The sequence below is a fragment of the Falco rusticolus genome, chromosome 1, assembly GCF_015220075.1.
Source record: "Falco rusticolus isolate bFalRus1 chromosome 1, bFalRus1.pri, whole genome shotgun sequence".
Taxonomy (NCBI): domain Eukaryota; kingdom Metazoa; phylum Chordata; class Aves; order Falconiformes; family Falconidae; genus Falco; species Falco rusticolus.
Genome location: NC_051187.1, coordinates 15,991,603 through 16,011,057, shown reverse-complemented (window position 1 = coordinate 16,011,057; position 19,455 = coordinate 15,991,603). Strand labels below are relative to the sequence as shown.

Genomic DNA, 19,455 nt, shown 5'->3' with positions numbered 1-19,455 from the left:
GTAACTGCCTGTTTCACTGCAACACCCTACCAGAGGGTCAACAGCTGGGAATCCAGTTCCAAAAAAAAGAGACCCTAGAAACAGCATTCTGCTAGAAGTTTGCTATGTACCATACTGCAGATGAGCTGAGTCACCTGGCAAATTTATAATTTTAAGGATTGCTGCATGCAAAGCTTTTTTAAAGGGTAAAGAAAAGCTGAAAACATGTTTTAGACAAAGGGAGAGGAAAAGGGAAGGAAAAAGAAGAGTTATGTTTGAGAGCTTCCCCAGTAAAGATAAGGGCACTAAAACAAAACATGTTAAAACATTAAGTATTAGGCTACTTCTTTCTAGTCTGTCTTTTCAAATTTTAAAAGATGACAAGTACCGTACCTGTTTAGCGTGGGGATGTTCCCTCTGTAATCAAACAACCACAGTTAGTTACAGATTGGTTAGTGAAAGCCATAATAAAGAACTATCATCAAGCTGATACACAGACCAGCAACAAGTTTACAATTTACTAAACCAAAATTTGTCAACCACCAGGTACCAGGCAGAATTAAATTTCACCAACCCTGAGAAGGCACCCACCACCTGACTTCGCTCGACACAGCTGCCATGGGAATGAGCAGAGACCATGCACATAACATACAAATAACACACCCCAGGAAAACACATTGTATTTGCAAGGTACCCTGCCTTTCTATAGCATCTTTTATTGCACCCACTTCAAGCCCTTTACATACATCAAGCAAGCTTCACAAGCAAGACCAGAGTGGGGAGTTCGCACTCCCTGACAGAAGGGCAAACAGCACAGATGCAAAAAGTGACCATGTCATACAGGAAGATTGCAACAGGTTCAGAAAAACAAGCCAAATCCTCATTGCCAAACCTCTACACGAAGCAGCAGCCCATGCACTGGCCCCCACACCACCACAGGAATAAAGCAAACACACACATCTGCATTTTCAGCATTCATAGCCCTGAACACCAAAATGAACAAGCAGAACTTTAGGCTAATTTTAGGAAAATTTTACCGTTCTTGTAACATCAGTCCAACTCTTCACATATGTGCATGCAGACTAGGGCTTAGTGATGCACATAAGACAGAAAGGAGTTGCGGGGCACATTTTCATACCAACAGAAGCACAGCAAGGTCTAGCCCATGCTAGCTACATTCACGAAAGCGCAAGGTGCTCCATGCAAGATGTAAAAATTGCTGTGATCTGACGTTCAAAATAGTAAAGATTAAACTGAGAAAAACCCCCAACAACAACCATGCACACAGGAGGCTTGTGCAAAGAGATGAGCAAACATGAAAAGATCAAAAGCAAAGCTTCAGTGAGCATGTATCTGGACATTCACCCTCCCCTTCCCTGCAGAAGCTTGTAGGAGATCAAACCACAGACTTTCCTAACATCCTTGACCATAGGCAAGACCCCAGGTTACTGGACATAAAGTCTCAGTACTTCATGACCAGTGTGTTTCCATGGTCACACCACTAAAAACACTGACTGCACCTGGTCCTGTTCTCAACTGGGTTTATCACAGCAGTCACATTCACTGCAAGGTTGTATGTTTGGTGCATTACTGGTAGAGGCATGAAAAGTTCCCGTGATCTCCTTAAGCCATACAAGAGAAAGCACAAAATTGCCTAAAGACGTTATCTCTGTTCAAGGGTAAAAACCACAAGTATTTAATTTCATTTGGAGACAGTGGGGAAAGACACTGCAGAGCCTGTGGTTGGGACCAAAAGGGCCATGAGAGGGGACCGAAATGATTTTTTTAGCTTGGCAAGTGGTGGGAAAGCTACACGAGATCTACTTCAGCTGGAAAAAATAGTCTAGAGAGGACTGGCAGTTCCTACACCCTGTACACTTGTGTAGTGGTCCCTGTGAATGCTTTAAGAAAACAGACAGAAAAACCCAGCATAACTAATGTTCCTTTCTGTCTCACAAAGGGCACCCTGTTGCCTTGCTCCAGGAACTTTCTCCAGCCACTCAGTACGGAGCTGAAGAGACTACGGCAAGAATTGCAATGAGGAAAACAGAAGAGCCAGTGCCTGGAGATGTCAGAAAAGAATGGAGGAACCGCCTTCAAGCTGCACGCTCTGGGGCCGGCTTTATATCTACAGGTCCTCACAGCTGCAGAGGGCTGCCCATAACAGAAGCTGCATTGTCACTCGTCACTGAAATGCACTAAGAGGCAGAGGTTTGATATTTGCAGCACAATTGGGCCTTGTGAAAAGGCACTCCAGTCCAGTGAACTACACCTCCGCAGCTCTGACAAATAAAACCCCAGTGGCATGCCAGCCTGCTCAGCCTGGTGCAACATCAGTGCCAACGGGCAGCACCACGGTTCTGGGAGCTGTATAAAGGCACAGCAGGCAGAGCACACAACAGTGTTCTCTCCCCAGCCAGCTCCAACTAGCTGATCACAGGATCAGAAACCTTCTCACCACATCAGCCACAACCCTTCTCCCTATCCCTTTTGAACTGTTAAAACGGCCCTTCTTGACCGGCGAAGCTGATCCCACTAGGAACGTGCTCCATACCGATGCAGGCTCTACTGTGACAATTACTCCTTCTGCTCAAGCAAACAAAAATCCCCATAGCTCCCCCCTGCACCTCCTGGTTGAATCTGAATTTGTTTCCCCTTGGCCCTCCCTTTCTTTTTTTTAAAGAGCACTCCCCTATGAAAATGATGGCAATGCATGCAAAGCGCCACTGGTTATATCAAGCTGTGATTGAGTGCCAGCGCAGGGCAAAGCTTTTGAAATCAGACAGCAAAGCGGAATCTAAAGAGGTCGGCTGAATAACCCACTTGTAGTTATTAACAGCAGTACCACAGGAGAAAGAGCAATTCCACTGGCTCTGACCAGTGGCATTCCTCTTATGTTTCTTCATTTCTGTAGAAGAATCTAAACAGAAGGCTCTGAAACATGCCTCAAACCATACATTTTGATTGGGTTTTTCCTCTCCCTCTTTCTTTCCTTATTCTTCTGCTCCCTCTGTGATTCAGCCAAGCTGAATCTGCTACTGAAGTCCAATTTGCATAAAATTATCATTGTTCCATTCAGTTTGCTGCCCCTTCAACAGCCCCTTCTTTACTCTGTTGGAAGATTTTGCCCTTTCTGAAACAGGCAAGCCAAGGGAACTGCAACACATTACTGCTGCCTGCTGTCTAATTAACATCAAACCCTCAGCACAAAACTGCAGGGATTTACAGGTGCCCTGGAATCATTTTCCCTCCCTCCCTCCCGATGCCAGCCAGTCTCTCGCAACAAGGAGGGGACCTCAGGCTACCTAATGATACGCTACGAGCTACACACTCAGGTCTCCAGGCTTGTACAGAGTCCAAAGCAGCACAGCTGGTTCTATACCAGCAATCCAAAGGCTGATGCAAGAGGCTGTTTTAGCAACTACTTTAGTCCACAGAAAATGTTTCCATTTTGTCAGCAATTGAAATCTTAGGAGTATATCACTGTGAAATGATAGTAGGAAGGAACCTATAAACACTGCTCTAAGTGTGAGCGAGTTTTGGGTTCTTATTCTTCTGTCAAAAGCACTGTTTGGAAACAGCAGTATTTAATTTGGCTTCCAGCCTTCAAAATGGTTTCTACCTGTAAGCTAAGGAAGAGGCTGACAGAAAAGAACAACCAAAATACTCCATAGATGATAAAACATCAAGGGACAGCAAAGGAGAGATCATGCACCACTCTTAAGCCTTGAAATCAGCAACATCAAAGTCCAAGTAGGGTGTCAACAAACATCCACAAGCACAGGAAGAGGAGATACGCCGCAAAACCAAGCACAAAATAGCTGAAACATTTATATTGATACCCTCGGAAATACAAAGCAACTAAGGACTAGACTTGAATTCCACCCTTGGAAGTATCACAGACAGCAGGATGCAGTCCCAAGAATGAATTCAACCTAGACAAGTCTAAGTAAGGCATTTGCCTTACGTCCACGTTTGCAGAGCTGTGTGTGTTCCCACCTCCAAATGTAACTAGGGTTAGCTGGTATCAGACATCTTGTTTATCAAGTTTCAAAATTAACACTTGCTTTAAAGCTAACTAAACCAATTATCAAAACTACAAAGTCTTAATCTGCAATACTAAAACCTTCCTTCACTTCCACCTTTCAATGGTACGTCCTGACTCAAGATTCCCCAGGACACCTCAAGGCCAAACGTGGCAGTTCAGGGTGGCATGTGGGACAAAAGGCAAACGTGGGCTCAAAGCACAGATGGATTGGGAGGGCATGACTATGGCATCAGAGTGAGCAAAACAGGCTGGGTTATATTTCCTTTGGGGCTCAACATATTCAGAAGGCAGAGCTCTGTGGTATCACTGCCATACCCCAAAATAATGATATATCCAGCATCTCTAAGTCACCCTTGCAAGCAATTGTCTCAGCATCTGACAGAGGGAACGAATTTACCTCTAAGCAAAGCAGAGGGATCTGTTTTGTGGGAACACATTTACCTCTGAGTTCTTCCCTTCTGATCCTCCAGCACATCTGCTGCTGGGGAAGGAAAGATCAAGAGAGCAGCTGAACAACCTGGCTGGGGGAATGCAGTGAGCTGGAGAAAAGGGGATGCTTTAGGAGGAGCAGTGCAGCAGCACAATTCTGCAGCAGCCTCCAAAAGCTGGCTACAGCAGACAATGTCCCAGTTTAATTTAAACCTTACAGCTTCAGACGTAAGAAAGGCTGTTCGAAAGCAGCAGAGGAGAGGGGGATTATTAGAAAAAAACCTTCTCTTGTTGAAAAAGCACTGTAATTCCCTCTCCCTATACTAGACACACAATGTTTCTTTCAACAGAAGATTTTAAGCTAAGATTAGGCAAGCACTGTTTCATGTGCTGAACACCTAAGAAAGGCCTTTCAGTGTCTGTCACCTGGCTTGCCATTCTCACAAAGGAAGCTGAACTCTCTAAACACCAGTCAATATTCCACCAGCTTCCCATCTCAGCAGGGCAGTCTGAACAAGAGGGAAGCAAAGGACAGCTCAGAACAGGGCTCATTTCTTTCTCACATCTTTTCTCACCAGGACTCTAGATGACTGAAAGAGGCAGGTTATCCACATGCAAGGGGCTCTGCCCATAAGCATTTGTTTGCAGTACCCTGCTGCAGCGCATAGCGATCAGCATCCCGTAGATACCCTTGTATCGACTCCACCAGATTGGATTACTGCAACACCCTCTACTTGGAGAGAGCCTGCAAACTCCATTTACTGCAAAAGGCACCAGATGGTTACACTGTACTCCTCATCTGCCTTGCACCGGGCAACAAGGAATGCCGGGTTTTGATCTATAGAGCCCTCTATGGTTTCAATTACAAGCAGTTTTTCTCCCTATGCCTTACCCTTGCAATCAGGATCAGTGGGGATTCTTACAACAGGATGTTTTCTATTAATTTAAACAAATAATTCCAAAACAGTTTCTGCCCACAAAACCCACCAGGAGCAGGTTGCATTTCTGTGACTCTGTTAGCAGATTTAACAGTTTTTCTTCTCCCTCTCTGCTTCCACATAAAGCTTTCCTGCAGGTAGTTGATGACAATCATTCAGTGGCCAAAAATATGAAGTCCGAGGTGCCTTGCTGTGACTAGTCACATCAGAAGTAGTGACTGTGATTGTTTCTGTTACAACTAAGCAAAGGCATAGCAGTGTTAAATACCAATAACAAAGAATTCAAATATAGCAACCATTATCAGTTTGCAATTTTCTCTACATTAATATTTGCTCCAGTAAAATTCAGGCCATTGAATGTCACAAATCAGACACAAAAGGGACCAGGGCTCAAAAAAAATCTGGAAAACTGCTGAAAAATGTTTTTTCCATAAAACTAACACCAGCTCCAGAAGAGAATGCTCTCTTAAAGGCTCCCTGGTATTACTTCTGGTTCACCAGGACCCAACCCTGCAGAGCCTCAAGGGCCATTTTGCTTGGTCACCTGGAATATTTTGGCTTTGGGGTTTGTCCTTGGAAGGCATCTTTAGCTTTTCAGTCTAAAAGTGCATGCTACAGAAGATACAGAAAAACATACAATGGACGTAGAACATGGTCAAAAACAACAAAGAAGACTCAAGCAAGACAATGTCAGAGTTTTGAAATTTCTGTGTCTTGGGCTTACCAGAAGGTCTGCCTTTACAGCTAGCTTAAATCTACACACTCAGGGCTAATTTAAGACCCCAGGTATCCTGCTACCAGCTGTGCTTCAGCAGCCAGCCACACAACAACCACACAAGTAGGTATACACTGCAAGAAGCTGCATCAAGCAACAGGAGCCAAATCCATCACTAACAGATGGAGGTGCAACTCAAAAGAACTGAACTTGCCTATGCAAGCAGTGAATTTGTCCCCAAGCCTGCTTGCCTCTGCACAAGGGCTGCGGTGCATTTTCAGTCAACCATCAGCAGTGTCGATGGTTGGAGAAGCAGAACTGAGCTTCAGAACATTGCCCCAGCGAATTCAGCACAAAGGGGAGAGGAGACTTCAGGTCAAAGCAGCTGTTCCCCAAGCAGGTAACAGGCCTCCTCCTCTTCCAGCTGACCTTGTCCAATTAAGCTTGCGCACAACAACAGAGCAGTGGTCAGCATGGGCAGGCCAAACAACCCCCAAGCAACAGCGATAACTGAGACTAGCAAAGAGAAGAAATTGAGAAAGAATGGGGGGGCAGGACGGGGGGAGAGTATTATAAAGGGGTACTAAAAATAGTATGCAATTATTTACAAATATTCTAGAAACGTTGGGAACAGATGAGACCAAATGCATGTCCCATTTGTATCATGAGCGTTCCGTGCTGCTCGTTGAGGACAGTCATTCATTTCTAGCAAACCAGATTCTGAAAACCATTTCATAAAATGTACTGATGGATTCTCAACGAAGCGAGACTGGACCCCGTTGCCCAGCCCCACCAAAAATAAAATAAGGAAAAAGATGTTTGGAAACAAAGGAGAAAAACAGCACTGATGCCAAACTGCCAAACCAGCACAGATCAACAGTGGCACCCGGCGGCCACAGGGACTCACTGCGCCTCTTGGCTCCCGCACGCCTGCGCTGCCCGGGGACAAAAATACAATACCATCTAAAATACCCTCCTGAGTTCCTGTGCAAATGAAAAAACACAGAAACTGACTAACCTGACAGATGCTGAAGAAGTTCTGAGAATCATGTTTGTTTGGTTTGGTTTTTTTAAATGATCTTAGCACACACTAGGAGATGCAACCCTTCTATAAGACTGGGCAGCGAATAGTTGATGCTTTTGGCTGCAGTCATGAGAAATGCATTCTGAAAAATACTGACTGAAAATCTATGTCAGCTCCAGCATTTCTATATAAAACACATTCATACATGCATCTTGCTCTTCTCAGTCAAAAAAACGCATGCTAGAAAAGATTTCACCTTATCCAGTAAAGCCAGGTTTGAAAGTAGAGCCAATCACAAACAGTTACAAAGGGCTGGCAGGGAAGCGCTGCAGGAAGGGGACAGAGACTGTTTGACTGTTCTTTATTAAAATGAGTAATTGATTATTCTGTCTGGCATTCTATCTTTCTGAAGGCTAACTAAAGTTCTAGAAGAAAGTTACTACACAAGCCGATTTAAAAATCAGGAAATAGATGGAAACTGTATCATATTGAATGTATCCAAACTGCAGAAACTATTACCCACAGCTCCTGAGATTTTTAAATAACTTGGGAGAAGGAACTGGGTAATGTAGCTGTTTATCTTAAATAATCTGTGCTTATTTGAGGCACTGGGACTCTCCCTTTCTCCACCGATTCTATTGCAAGTTTTCTTTGCCAAGATAGAATGTAGCCCCTCATAAACCTCCGATTCCACAGACGCCTGAACACGTGATCTGACCTGTTTGGATGGGAGGTAGGTAGCATGAACTGGAACTCCACCACACAAGTGTTATCCTTCAGCTGGCGGTGCTGGACACTGTTTAACTCATAGGCAATATATGCCCTTCGAACGTACACCTGGTTAGAGAGAAACTCAATCAGCGTAACTGTGCTAAGGAAGCAGAAAGAGAGGAAAACAACAAATAATACACCAGAGATTTCAAAAATACTAAAAAACCCAGGTACCTCCAAATGAATATTTAGACAGAACTCTAATTCAGCTAGAATTTAAAGTTATTCTGAGGAAGACAGGTCTGGCAGGATATGACCATCAGCACAAAGCACACAGGACAGGCTGACCACATTCTCGGACAGCAGCTTCACTTTCAATCCTTTCAACCACCTAAATCTTCTTCAAGCAAAGAAGATAACTTGAATCTGAAATTTCAGTCAATTATGAATATTAACACTGTTAAATGACAGACTAAGTATGCCAGATTCCACACAATCTACAGCACTCTTAATCTTGCAGTGGCCTAAACAAAAAAAACCCCAAAAAAACCCCACCACACAGAACAAAAACCACAGAAAAAATAATGATTTTTTTTTTCAATAGGAATAAACTTACCTCCAAAGCTGCCATTCTTACCACCTGATTACTGTGGTAGAAGAAGTTGGGTAGCACATCAAAGATGGATGTCTCCGACAAAATGAGTTTCTGAAAGAGATCACATCAAGCATTTTGAAAAGAGAACTGCCTGTCTTGCAAACAGGGTCAGGCAAAAAAGCAAAAACCCAAAATCAAGGCTGTCTAGTACCAATTTCCATGCTTTTCCTGTTGTTCATCAAGGATTATGACCTTTTTCTACTAAATCACAGAATGACAGGATCTCAGGTTGGAAGGTACTCATAAATATCACCAAGTCCAACTCCCTGCTCCTCGTAAGACTACCTAAAACTAAACCATAGGACTAAGAGCATCATCCAGATGCTCCTTATAAGAGGCTCGGCACCATGACCACTTTCCTGGGGAGTCTGTTCCAGTGACCAATCACCCTCTCAGTGAAGAGCCTTTTCCTAATGTCCAGTCTGAGCCTCTCCTGATGCAGCATCATTCCATTTCCTCATGTCCTATCACGGGTCACCAGAGAGAGGAAATCAGAACCTCCCTCTTCACTGCCCACCTTAAAGAAGTTGTAGGCTGCGGTGAGGTCATTCTGGTATCAGTGTAGGAATGAAAAGTGAGGGGGAAGCTAGAAATCAGAACAATCCAACTTAAAGCCACAAGGACCTTGGGACTACAGGCGAGATTTAAAACAGAAACATGAAGATGAGTGAGAAGAAAGAAGGGAAAACAAGGAGAGAAGTCTGGCAGATACCTGCAGGTTCTCAATGCAGAACTGGTGTCCATACATGTCAATAGCAGACAGGAAGATGGACTCCACCTGGTTGTGACGCAGCTCGTAGGATGGCAAATGGGAAGCAATGAGAACCTGGTAAACAGCAAACACAAGGAGTGTCAGTGAAAGGAGCTATGCTGGGCCATCGGCAGGAGGCTCGTATCTCCAAGGCAGCAATAGTCTGCTCCATCCCAGAAGAGGCGACTGGTTCCTCCTGTGAATTCTGTGGCACCTGGGTGATGCTGCAGACTGCCCCCCCCCAGCCTCATTTGTGTATCTGCTTGGTTTGTATTATTGGCAATTCCCCACGGAGAAAAGGAACAGCTTCAATCAAGTTCCATCAGTGCATGTGATTTAGCACTGCAGAGCTGCTAGTCCTGGGGACTGCCTGACCGGCTGTTAATTGGAAAGCAGATCTGGCAGGCAGCAGCTGTGGGGAGGCCAGCAATGGAGACCGCCTTTCACAGCTTCCAAGCAGAGGAAGCAAGAGACACTGGTGCCAGGTATTAAATGTCCAACATGAAGGATACAGAGATAGGAAGGGGAAGCAGCTTGCAGGGGAAAATGAAGTGAAAGAGCAACATAAAGACATACACAAGGACTGCAGCACCATTCCCAGCATGCTGCTGAGAGGTTCAATAACTGAATGGTTCAAGGACGCAAATACAATTCTGAAGGAAACATAAGGTCACTGAGCAGCTTCAAACATCCCATTCATTTTCAACAGTCAAGCGCTGAAATAAAAGGAGAGATCCCCAAAGTGTCAGCTTTCCTGCTTAAGACTTTTAGAATGGAGACAGGGACTGTGGAGTGAGAGGAGTGATCAGACCACAGGGTTAGCATTACCATGAAACAACCATGCCCTCTCACTCCTTCCTGGCTACAGACTAACTGCTAAAGAGGAAGTTCACAATAATATCCAAGTGGATATCTGGCATTCAAATTATTATCTGTACTAGACTCATGGAATTGACAGTATCAAGAGTTTTTCCAATTATTTTCAGGTTAAAAAGAAATTGTCAACACGCAACTCAAAAGCCAGAAAAAGCCCCGCAAAAGACCAACGTAATTCTCTGCAGTAATTCCTTAGCAGTTGCAAAGAACGTCTAGTTCATGTGTAAATTTCTCTCCCTGTTCTCTGCACACACTGATTCGCAATTGTAAGGTAGCTGATGAACCCAGATAGCATGGCCTGGCTGTTTACTGTACAGCTGCCTACATGTTCCAGGCAGCCTGTTCTTGTTGGGTTCACAAGCGATAAAGCCAGAAGGAACCACAGTGACCATGCATTTTTTGACTTCCTCTATTGCACAAACCACAGGCTGCTCTCAACTGACTTCTATTTGAGCCAGACAAAACTTTCTGGACAAGCAGGGACAACGGAATAGAATTCTAACTTCAAATATTACAGTGATTGGGAATCCACTGCAATCTTTATTAGACTGTCACAACAGTTAATTAGCTTCATTGTTAAAGCACTGCTCACAGTAATCTACTCTTCACATTTGCATAGTAATCAAAATAAACATCAAGAGATACAGACTTTCCAAAAGAGCCAACTCCCAAGTGGGAGCAGTCCGTATTGATCTGATCAGCAATGGCACAGTGTCTCAAGCAGGGATCAGCTTGGATTGCTAAACACGCTCCCTTACCTGCCGTGCTCGCAGGGCCACTTTAGCGTTGGTTGTCTTGCTGAGCTGGGTCAGCTCTGTCAGAATATTAATCAGCTCATCTGTCAAGGTGGGGTCACGGCCACAGAGCTGGTCCTGAAAAATAAAGAGAACTGAAAATGCTTAGAACAGAGGAAAACCATCTTCCGTTCTCCTACATGGGAGTTTAAACCTGAAATACATACACACATGCCCTCACGTGCTGGACGACATCACCTCTAGGGGTCCTTATCTATATATATCTTTATTCTATAATTCCGTGCTGACAAGGGTACAAGCATTAGGCTTTCAGTCATTTCACACATATAAATAAAGCTACAGAGGAAAGAAGGGACTGACACCACCACCCATTATATTATTTTTAGCATGTGTTTTGGCATCCAAACACAGGAGAAATACTGACTTGGCAAAGAGATTCAAGCAAAACGTTTTCGCATTACCCAATTTCAGCTTTGTATGAGAAGTCTGCCGTAACAGCAATGCAAAATTCAAAGAGCATTTAATTGTAGCGAAATGCCTTGTCTAGCATGCAAAGATTAGCAATTTTTCACTATGAAAGGTGACCAAACAGAAAGAGTTTAACTGCCAGGAGAACCCCCTGAAGTCCACTTAGAAAAACACCTCCAAACCAAAAAAAAAAACCAAACCCACAACTCCACAACCACAAACCAGCAGGCTTTGTACAGCTTCAGTAAAGGAAAAAAAGATCCTGTCATTCTGCTAACAAGGCTAAGCAAAGCTAACTAAAACCGTAAATGATGTAATGTGTTTCCTGCCACAGCACAAGACTGACTCCATAATGATTCTTCTCATCAAAGAATCCTGGTTCTGAAGAAGTTCACTAGCTGACCTTACTGTCTAAATTGGCTGGATAGAATAATAAAACTGAACAGCATAATTTTCAGTGTTAAAGCTGTTTCGAAACTTTTGGATTCAGCCATTCAAAAAAATGCAAACGGTAAAGACTTCAACCTGTTTTGTTTTCTGAACAGAGGAGATGTACTCTCATGCACATTTTCTTCCAAAAATACTTTCAACTACCGTGAATAATCCCAGCCTTCAACTACTCATACTGGCTTGTGAGCCTCTTCCCTCCCACTCCTGAAGCTGGAAACCCTCTAGGAGCCTCTAACGTGTTTCTTCTATACAGCACAACAGCTTTTCTATTGGTAAATGAATCACAGGAGGAAAATGCGAGATGAAACAGGGATTTGCAACAGGAAAGAACGCTAGTGCCTTAAAGTTTTAAGAGACTTTAAACACATACAGTTCAGAAAAGGCACTTTGAAGATCCAAGAAATAGAAAGGGAAAAAGGGAAACCTCTGCACAGCAGGTTAGATTATTTTCCCTGGCAGGCTTATCAAAGCAAAAACCAAAAACCAAATAATAGAAGTCCCGTAGACTGACTAACAAATAAGAGTTCATACTACATGCAATTCCAAAGCTAAATAGCTTTTTCTCCACGTTGCTCTCAATCCCTTTCTCTCCAACCCCACTCAAGCATGATGCCATCTCTAGGAATGATGGCAAACTCTCTGGTGGAGAGGAACCACAGTCAAATCACTTATTAAAAACACCTAAGCTACTAACTCTTAATAAGATTGTCTCCTACTAACCAGTCTTGGGCCAGCAAGCATTACAGTGATTGCTCCCAAAGAAAGTTCTGTAGATTTATCCTCTCCAGGTCACTGTGTGAATTCACAGTGAATAATTCAAGAACTGCCTTTGTTGTATTTGAAATACAAATTCCTCAGTGTTGTAATGTTACTGCTCAAGGTAACAAAAATCCGATACGACACAGGACATCTGCCATGCCACAAGCAATTCTGCCCAGGATGTGCATACAGCAGTCAGTATATAAGTACATAAAATGAACATACAACTTCAAATCACACTATATTTCAACAAATATATGAAGGATGAAGTAGTTCCCATCCTGCCTTAAACGCCTGCTAGCTAAAAAAGGTGAATGATGGCAGCATAATACTATTACTAAAACCATCCTCAGAGCCCGCTGTTAATAATGGATTCCTAGGGTTACATCAATAACACCAACATAAGCATCAAGGTATTTTGACATGATGTTTGCCCTTGGAGGACAAACTTAAACTACCCCACATAAATAGCTTGGCAACCCATAAAACACCACAGCGTTCACCATGAGCACACCAAATGTGCCACGGGTTCTCTCAGACATGAAGAGTTATGTGAGTTGGAAAGAAAGAGGAACGACGTTTTTTTGGTTAATGGCATGCCCTGTCACTTGGCAGACGGCAGTCCCTAGCTGTGCCGCAGATGACACTGTGACCAAAGGCACATCCACCCCTCCTGAGCCCCCATCACCCCCTCGACCAGAGAAGTCCCTGTGACACAGCACTCATGGGAGGGCAGAGCCCATGCGAATGGTGCTCAGGTTACCGGCTAGCTGCCGGCTGCTCTTCCACCACACGCAGCACAGCCTCTCCCAGTATGTTTTACGTTCTGACAAACTGGGATGTCAGCCTTTACTTGAGTAGAACTGAAGCGGTGGGAAGAATGACTACACAGGAAGGAGAAAGGAAAACTCTTCAATGTTTCTCTGTGTTCCCTACCTCCCCATTCCCTCAGACGGACACCACGCTGGCCAACGTGAAAACACAGCAAGGCTCTGCCTCCAAGACACGGCTTGCATGGGAGGTGAAAAACTAGACAAAAAGTTTCAGTCCCATTTTAGCAAGAAATAATCAGGATGACAACAACAAAATAAAGCAGGTAGCTGGCGCTGCACTGGCTTTTGCCTGCACTGATTGGCAAAGGCAGCAAGCAAAGCCTCAAACCAGCTCTTTGACAAGGCCTAACGCCTCCCCGGCACCCCGTGTAATTACACACTTGAGTGACTGGACTCTGAAGAAAATTGAAGGCCTGAGCTGCGAACAGCTGCCATTTTCTCTCTCCATCACGCCAGCATGATTACTTGAGAAATGAACAGCCCCGGCTCAAAGCTACTCCAGAATTCTCAAAGGAAATATGGCTCCGTGTTCAAATAATGAGATTCTTAAGGCAAGCGTTACTTACAATCACACCACACACCAAAAAGGGAAAGAAAAAAAAAAGAGGGGGAGGAGAGCCAGAAAGAAAGAATGCCAGGGTCCTTATATCTTACAAATTAGAATTTAAGAAACTCAGCCTCAGCCTAGGACAATTATGACTCTCTCCTTGCTTTTGAGAGCTATTCTGTAGATGGCTACTTTGGACATATTTTTGGCAGTATCAGACCACATTACATTTGCAAAAAAAAAAAAAAAAAAAAAGACAAAAAAAGCAGGGGGTGGAGGGAGGAGAGAGAGAGACAGTATTGTAATTAGCCTCTTAAAAAGCAGGATACCTAATTCTAATCTGTTGAAAATAATGTCGTCACTAAATTCATCCTGCCTTGAGGAAGGTGGGCATTCATTCTGCTTCAAAGCATTATGTGGGACAAGGAGTTTTTCAAGGCTCTTTAGGAAACAGGAAAAAAAAAAGACCGGACTCAATTGTTGTTTTTTAATTATTTTTCCTGGGAATGTAATTTACAGGGAGTTTCACCCATTAGAGTGGGACCAAAATAATGAGAACTGAGATTTTTCATGGACTAACAAGCCACAAGACCATGAGAAGGTGATGGCAGGCCCTGCCATGAGGACTCATTTGTGTTTCTAGGGTGGAATCTTGTCTGTCCAAGAGGAATTCCAACCCCAGGAGATTCTCCATCCCTGAAGAACCAAACTAAACCAAATATAGTCACAGCCCAGTGTCTGAAAGTTAGCCTCTAGCACCCTCCCAACATAAGTCTGCATTCTTATCTCCCCACAGATGCTCACAAAGCACTTGCATAATTAGCCTTCACTGTACTCTGACACGCAATCAGTGCAGGACAGTCACAAACCAGAAGGTGCACAGACACCGTGCAAACAGTATGTTCTGGGTCTCCTTCAATGCACGGCTTACGTGCCCTAAGAACACATGAAAAAACTCCACACTGCTGCCACTGCTTCTGTAGCTAGAAGGTTTGCATCTTTAAGGATGAGAGCTATCAATTCAGTACCTTTAAAGCACCAAACATACAACTACAAGAAACAAATTTCTAGAACACCATCAGACAACTTACAATGAGCATGGTAACAAGCAGGTTCTTCTTGGTGACCTGAGCATGTGAGAAGATGTAGTTCAATACAGCATTCATATCGCTTTTATTCTCTTCCCGAAGGGTAAAGACACACTTGTCATAGTGACCTGCAATCAGAAATGGACATTTTTCCAGTCTCCATACCTGTGTGTCATGGAATAGAAGTTAATAGATGTGTCTTTATTCTTCTACATATATGTTTTGAGAACCTACTTTGTATGGTCCACACAAACAATTCTGGGATGGAAACATTCCTCCCACCACTACCCCCTCAACTGCAAACTTTAAACATCCTACTCTTATTAAAACAGTTCCAATACCAAATACCTCCTTTGTGAGCAAATAAGAAGAGAGGAAAGGTGAGCTCAGTCTTTCATTCAAACGACAAGCAAAATAAAATAATAGCAAAATGATCTGCACCATCCTCTACTACCAGCAAATTGAAGTGGAAATGAATCTGCAGTACCATTAGGCTGGAGCAGGTAATGGAGCAGGACAAAAGAAAAGTAGAACAGAATCTGAACTACCTGCAAGAGCTAGAGCCTCAGACTAGCTAGTGCTTCATTGCCACCTTGTGCCTGGATACAGCAGTGCAACCCATTTATTTCCAGTTCTCAGCTTCAGGCTGTGGTTTGGGGTTTGCTCTATGAACAGCCTGGTATTTTACAGCAGGTACAAGTAAGGCAGTTACTTTTTTTTTTTTTTTCTCCACTTGATTTTCTTACCATCAAATTTAATTAACAGGCAGGCAAGATAAAACCATTTAAAATCACCATGTTGTTTAGTTCTTCTGATTCTAATTTTTCTGCAGATGCTCAGAAATGCGAAAATAAAAATCAAGCTTCTCACATGAAGCTTCCACACATGGAATACCCAACTGGGGGAACTCTCCAGTGGTAGGCCACTGCTGATAAGAGTCAGTGAGGGAACACAAAGGAGATCATCTCTGATCTAGAACAAGCAGAAACGACACAGACTGACTGAGCCTTAGTGAGCTCAGTAACAGCCTAGAGAGGCAACACAAAGAAACTCCTAATATGCAGTGAGTCTGTCTTTTTACTCCAGGTCATACAGAAGTCCTCAATTGGAGGGCCATAAACTCATACAGGAGCTATTCTTTTGAAGATTTAAGGGGAAAAGGAGCATCCCTACACCAAAAAGAGACCAGCCATATTATGACACGTAAACTGTGGGTAAGATGGCATGGGATGTAAAAGATGATGGATATACCAACAGTGGAAAACCAGCAGAATAGACTGCTTTGGGGTAAAGTTTGTCATTTGCTTGTGATAAGCATTATGAGCCATCTTACCACAAAAACTCAAAATGGACATAAGCTCCTCCACAAAAAAACCAGGATCTGACCAGTAGACCTTTAAAAGAAAACCTGTGTAGCTTAGCCTCACCGTGAGTGAGAGTAATCTTTCTTGAATGGGGTCCATGCGGACCTTCTGGGACCAAATGTGGTTCTTGCAGAAATCAAGTCCCTGACATGCTTAAGAGACTCACCATGCTGAAACTGAGTCTCCACCTTCAGATACTGACGGAGCAGATCCATCACCACTGCTTTCATGTGACCACGAATACCACTCCGGTACCTGCAGAAGCAAGTCAGTCAAACCTAATGTTGAGTTAGATCCGCATAGCCCTACTTCTGAAGACCTGCAAGTGAGTAACACTCAACACAAGTGGCAGAATAAACCTGCTTACAGAAGGAAGCGTACCTGGTTCTGAAAATCCAACTGTTATGTGAACATATAACCCCTGCCATTACTGTTGTGGGGTAGCATGGCTCGTGTTTTGCATCAAAGTGTCCTCCTTCTGAAAACACTAAAAACTCTAGACACTGAACAGTATAAACACATCAGTGGCTTGAAGAAATGGCCAAGATGTGATCAGCGCCAGAACAGAAGTTAAATCTTTCTTTAAGCCAAAAAAGGCAAAGGGAAAAAGAGGGAAGGATCTCTATGTGTGCTTCACACAGGCAGTCGGGCCACACACATGGCCCCCCTCACTGCTGACCTCCCTGAGGGAAGCATGCAATCTTATTCCTGTGATTCAGACTCTTGAGTGTAATAAAACCAATACAGACAAGCAGGCTCAGGTCTTTCAAGCAGCAGGAAAAAAAAAAGAAAAAAAAAAACAACAGAAAAAGCATTAGGGGGCACCCCTGAAAATGGCTCACCTCTGTACAAGCTGGACAATGCTCTGAGTGTTCATGAAGAAGACCTCACGCTCTGATTTGCGGTTCAAGGTGGCTGCATGGCTATCCAAGATATTGGCAATCTGAAAGAGAGCAATCAACATGACAGTCCGAGTCCTGGATGGGATGATCTGGCTGAACAACCAGCAGAGAAGCTGAGACCTTCCAGACAGACCAGACCAGAGTTCCAGCAGACTCCAGCAAAGGCCAAAGCTTTAAACTAAGAAAGTTAATGACCTGACAATGACACAAAAATCAATGCACAATATCGTAATACCGGAGAAATCATCTCCCAACATCTCATTACCTGATCAGGCCTTCCTTAGTTGCAATCACTCTTCTTTAAGGTTATGTTTGACACTACAAATTGTGCTGCTGCGTATGTGCCAGGCAAAAAGCAAATAAAGAAATGCCCACAAGGCCACTGATATGATTAAACCACTTCCAAACTGCCTGTTTAAAGCTATACTGAGCAGGGAACACATACCCTTCAGCACAGGTAAAGGAGGCAAGCCTTTAAGCTCAAGTCATACAGGGAAGTACCTTTCACCACGAAGATCCCATGTTCAAATGCAACTTCCAGGTACAACTAACATCCAGATAATTTAAAAGAACTTTCTCTGCCCCAACACAAACTGATCTTTATTCCTCTAAGTGTTGTTGATCACCTGTTGGCTGGGAAACTGGCAAAGGACTGATGTGATGTTGCTGGCGTACTGGGCCATCTCCTTCTTGATGGACTTCTCTACGTTGGGTGGGATCCGTCCAGAAACACTGGTCATGATGTCCTGAAGTTCCAGCAAAGGCAAAGATGGATCCCTCAGGGTCTTCATTAGTCGCTCAACCCAGCCCTTCACCTAGAGAGTCAGTGTTAAGACAAGCGTGGAGAAAAGAATAAGCAGCAAGAAGGGAGAAAAGGAAAGGCTTTTCATTGTGGTAAACTTCAATACTGTTTTATCCCACAGCTAGCCCAGGGACTAAAGGAGAGAACTGGGGTAGATGACAAAGCTGCTGTGCTACCTTACACCAACAGCTGACTCAGATTCGCCCACCTTCTTCTGTCCTCCTTCTAGGACATCTGCCACAGCTGGCTATGCAGGCAGCTCCCACATACAAGGCTGCAGGCACACACAGTAAAGATCGAGCCCAGCTCCTTGTCTCTGTCTTTGTTTTGGGTGCCACAGACAGGACTCTCCCCTCTTACTCTCTAGTGAGACTGACTATAACGAAGTCAAAGAAAGAAAACCGAATACAGCTGGCACTAGCAGGGTAGTACTGCCCTCACTCTTCGTTCTCTGACATGCTGACATGCAAATTGGCCAGCATCACCTTGAATTGAAAGAGTACTTGTGTTCCCACTCTGAAATAAGAAATAACTAGTACCTTGCTGCTGAAGTAGGGCTCAGGTAGGCAGTATCCATTCATCACATTGACCAGGTTATCTAGGACACAATGGAAGATGCGATGGAGTTTCTCGCCTCGAAGTGCTGTGCTCTGGATCTGTGGCAAAGTACCCGTGTGCAGTTCAGCCTGGAAACACAATGAACAGTGCAGTGTCACTAACCTTCCTGTGTGGCATCAACCACTTGGTTGAGAGACAGAAAAATTAGAACTGTTGGAGATCCATCTCATATGTTGTGTACACCCACAAAATAAGCTTCCAGCCTCTCTCCCTAGTATGTTACAATTGATCTCATTGTTTAGATCCAGGATGACCAAAAATCTCAAAGAAAAGCACAGAAAAAAACAACAGTTTGGTGCTGACAATCACTTTCCACCCCCTGTACAACAACCTCCCACAATTTTCAACTAGCTAAAGGAATAGATTCTCTTCTACTGCCACCAGCTACATTCCAGCCTATCATCCCTAAATGGATACATCTCTTTCCCTTTCACCTTAAAAAAGATGCATGTCCTAGGCTCTTTTTTTCTAATTCCAGATTTGTTGCAACTGCTTTCTCAGGGCCCGACACTCTTGGAGTTAAGATACCAACGCTGATCCTCCCAAAGAGGGTCACATGAAGAATACACAATAAAAAGAAGTTAAATAAACTTGCATAGGAATAAAGCAGCTGGAAAAATCTGGCCAGACTCCAATATCCTAGACAGCTGCGTACCCACAACAGTGCTGAGGTAAGAAGAGAACAAGAATGGTACATAAGCTTAGCCTGAATCAGAGCAAGTGACAATAACCCAAGTCCTAGC

At 43.7% G+C, this 19,455-nt stretch overlaps 1 protein-coding gene across 9 annotated transcripts in view; it reads right to left on the bottom strand.

Moving 5' to 3' along the window:
• ACACA (acetyl-CoA carboxylase alpha) overlaps positions 1-19,455 on the bottom strand; it is a 148,070-nt gene that overhangs the window by 79,852 nt on the left and 48,763 nt on the right. For 7 of the 9 annotated variants that reach the window (XM_037371042.1, XM_037371031.1, XM_037371094.1 and 4 more), the window contains 10 exons: positions 18,634-18,780; positions 17,919-18,107; positions 17,233-17,333; positions 16,557-16,645; positions 15,030-15,154; positions 10,885-10,998; positions 9,212-9,325; positions 8,461-8,550; positions 7,852-7,970; positions 373-396 (listed from right to left, as the gene is read on the bottom strand). In XM_037371042.1, coding sequence (XP_037226939.1) covers positions 373-396; positions 7,852-7,970; positions 8,461-8,550; positions 9,212-9,325; positions 10,885-10,998; positions 15,030-15,154; positions 16,557-16,645; positions 17,233-17,333; positions 17,919-18,107; positions 18,634-18,780 — 1,112 coding nt within the window. The remainder of the gene's footprint in view (positions 1-372; positions 397-7,851; positions 7,971-8,460; positions 8,551-9,211; positions 9,326-10,884; positions 10,999-15,029; positions 15,155-16,556; positions 16,646-17,232; positions 17,334-17,918; positions 18,108-18,633; positions 18,781-19,455) is intronic. The other 2 variants (XM_037371078.1, XM_037371061.1) reach the window with 1 other exon arrangement.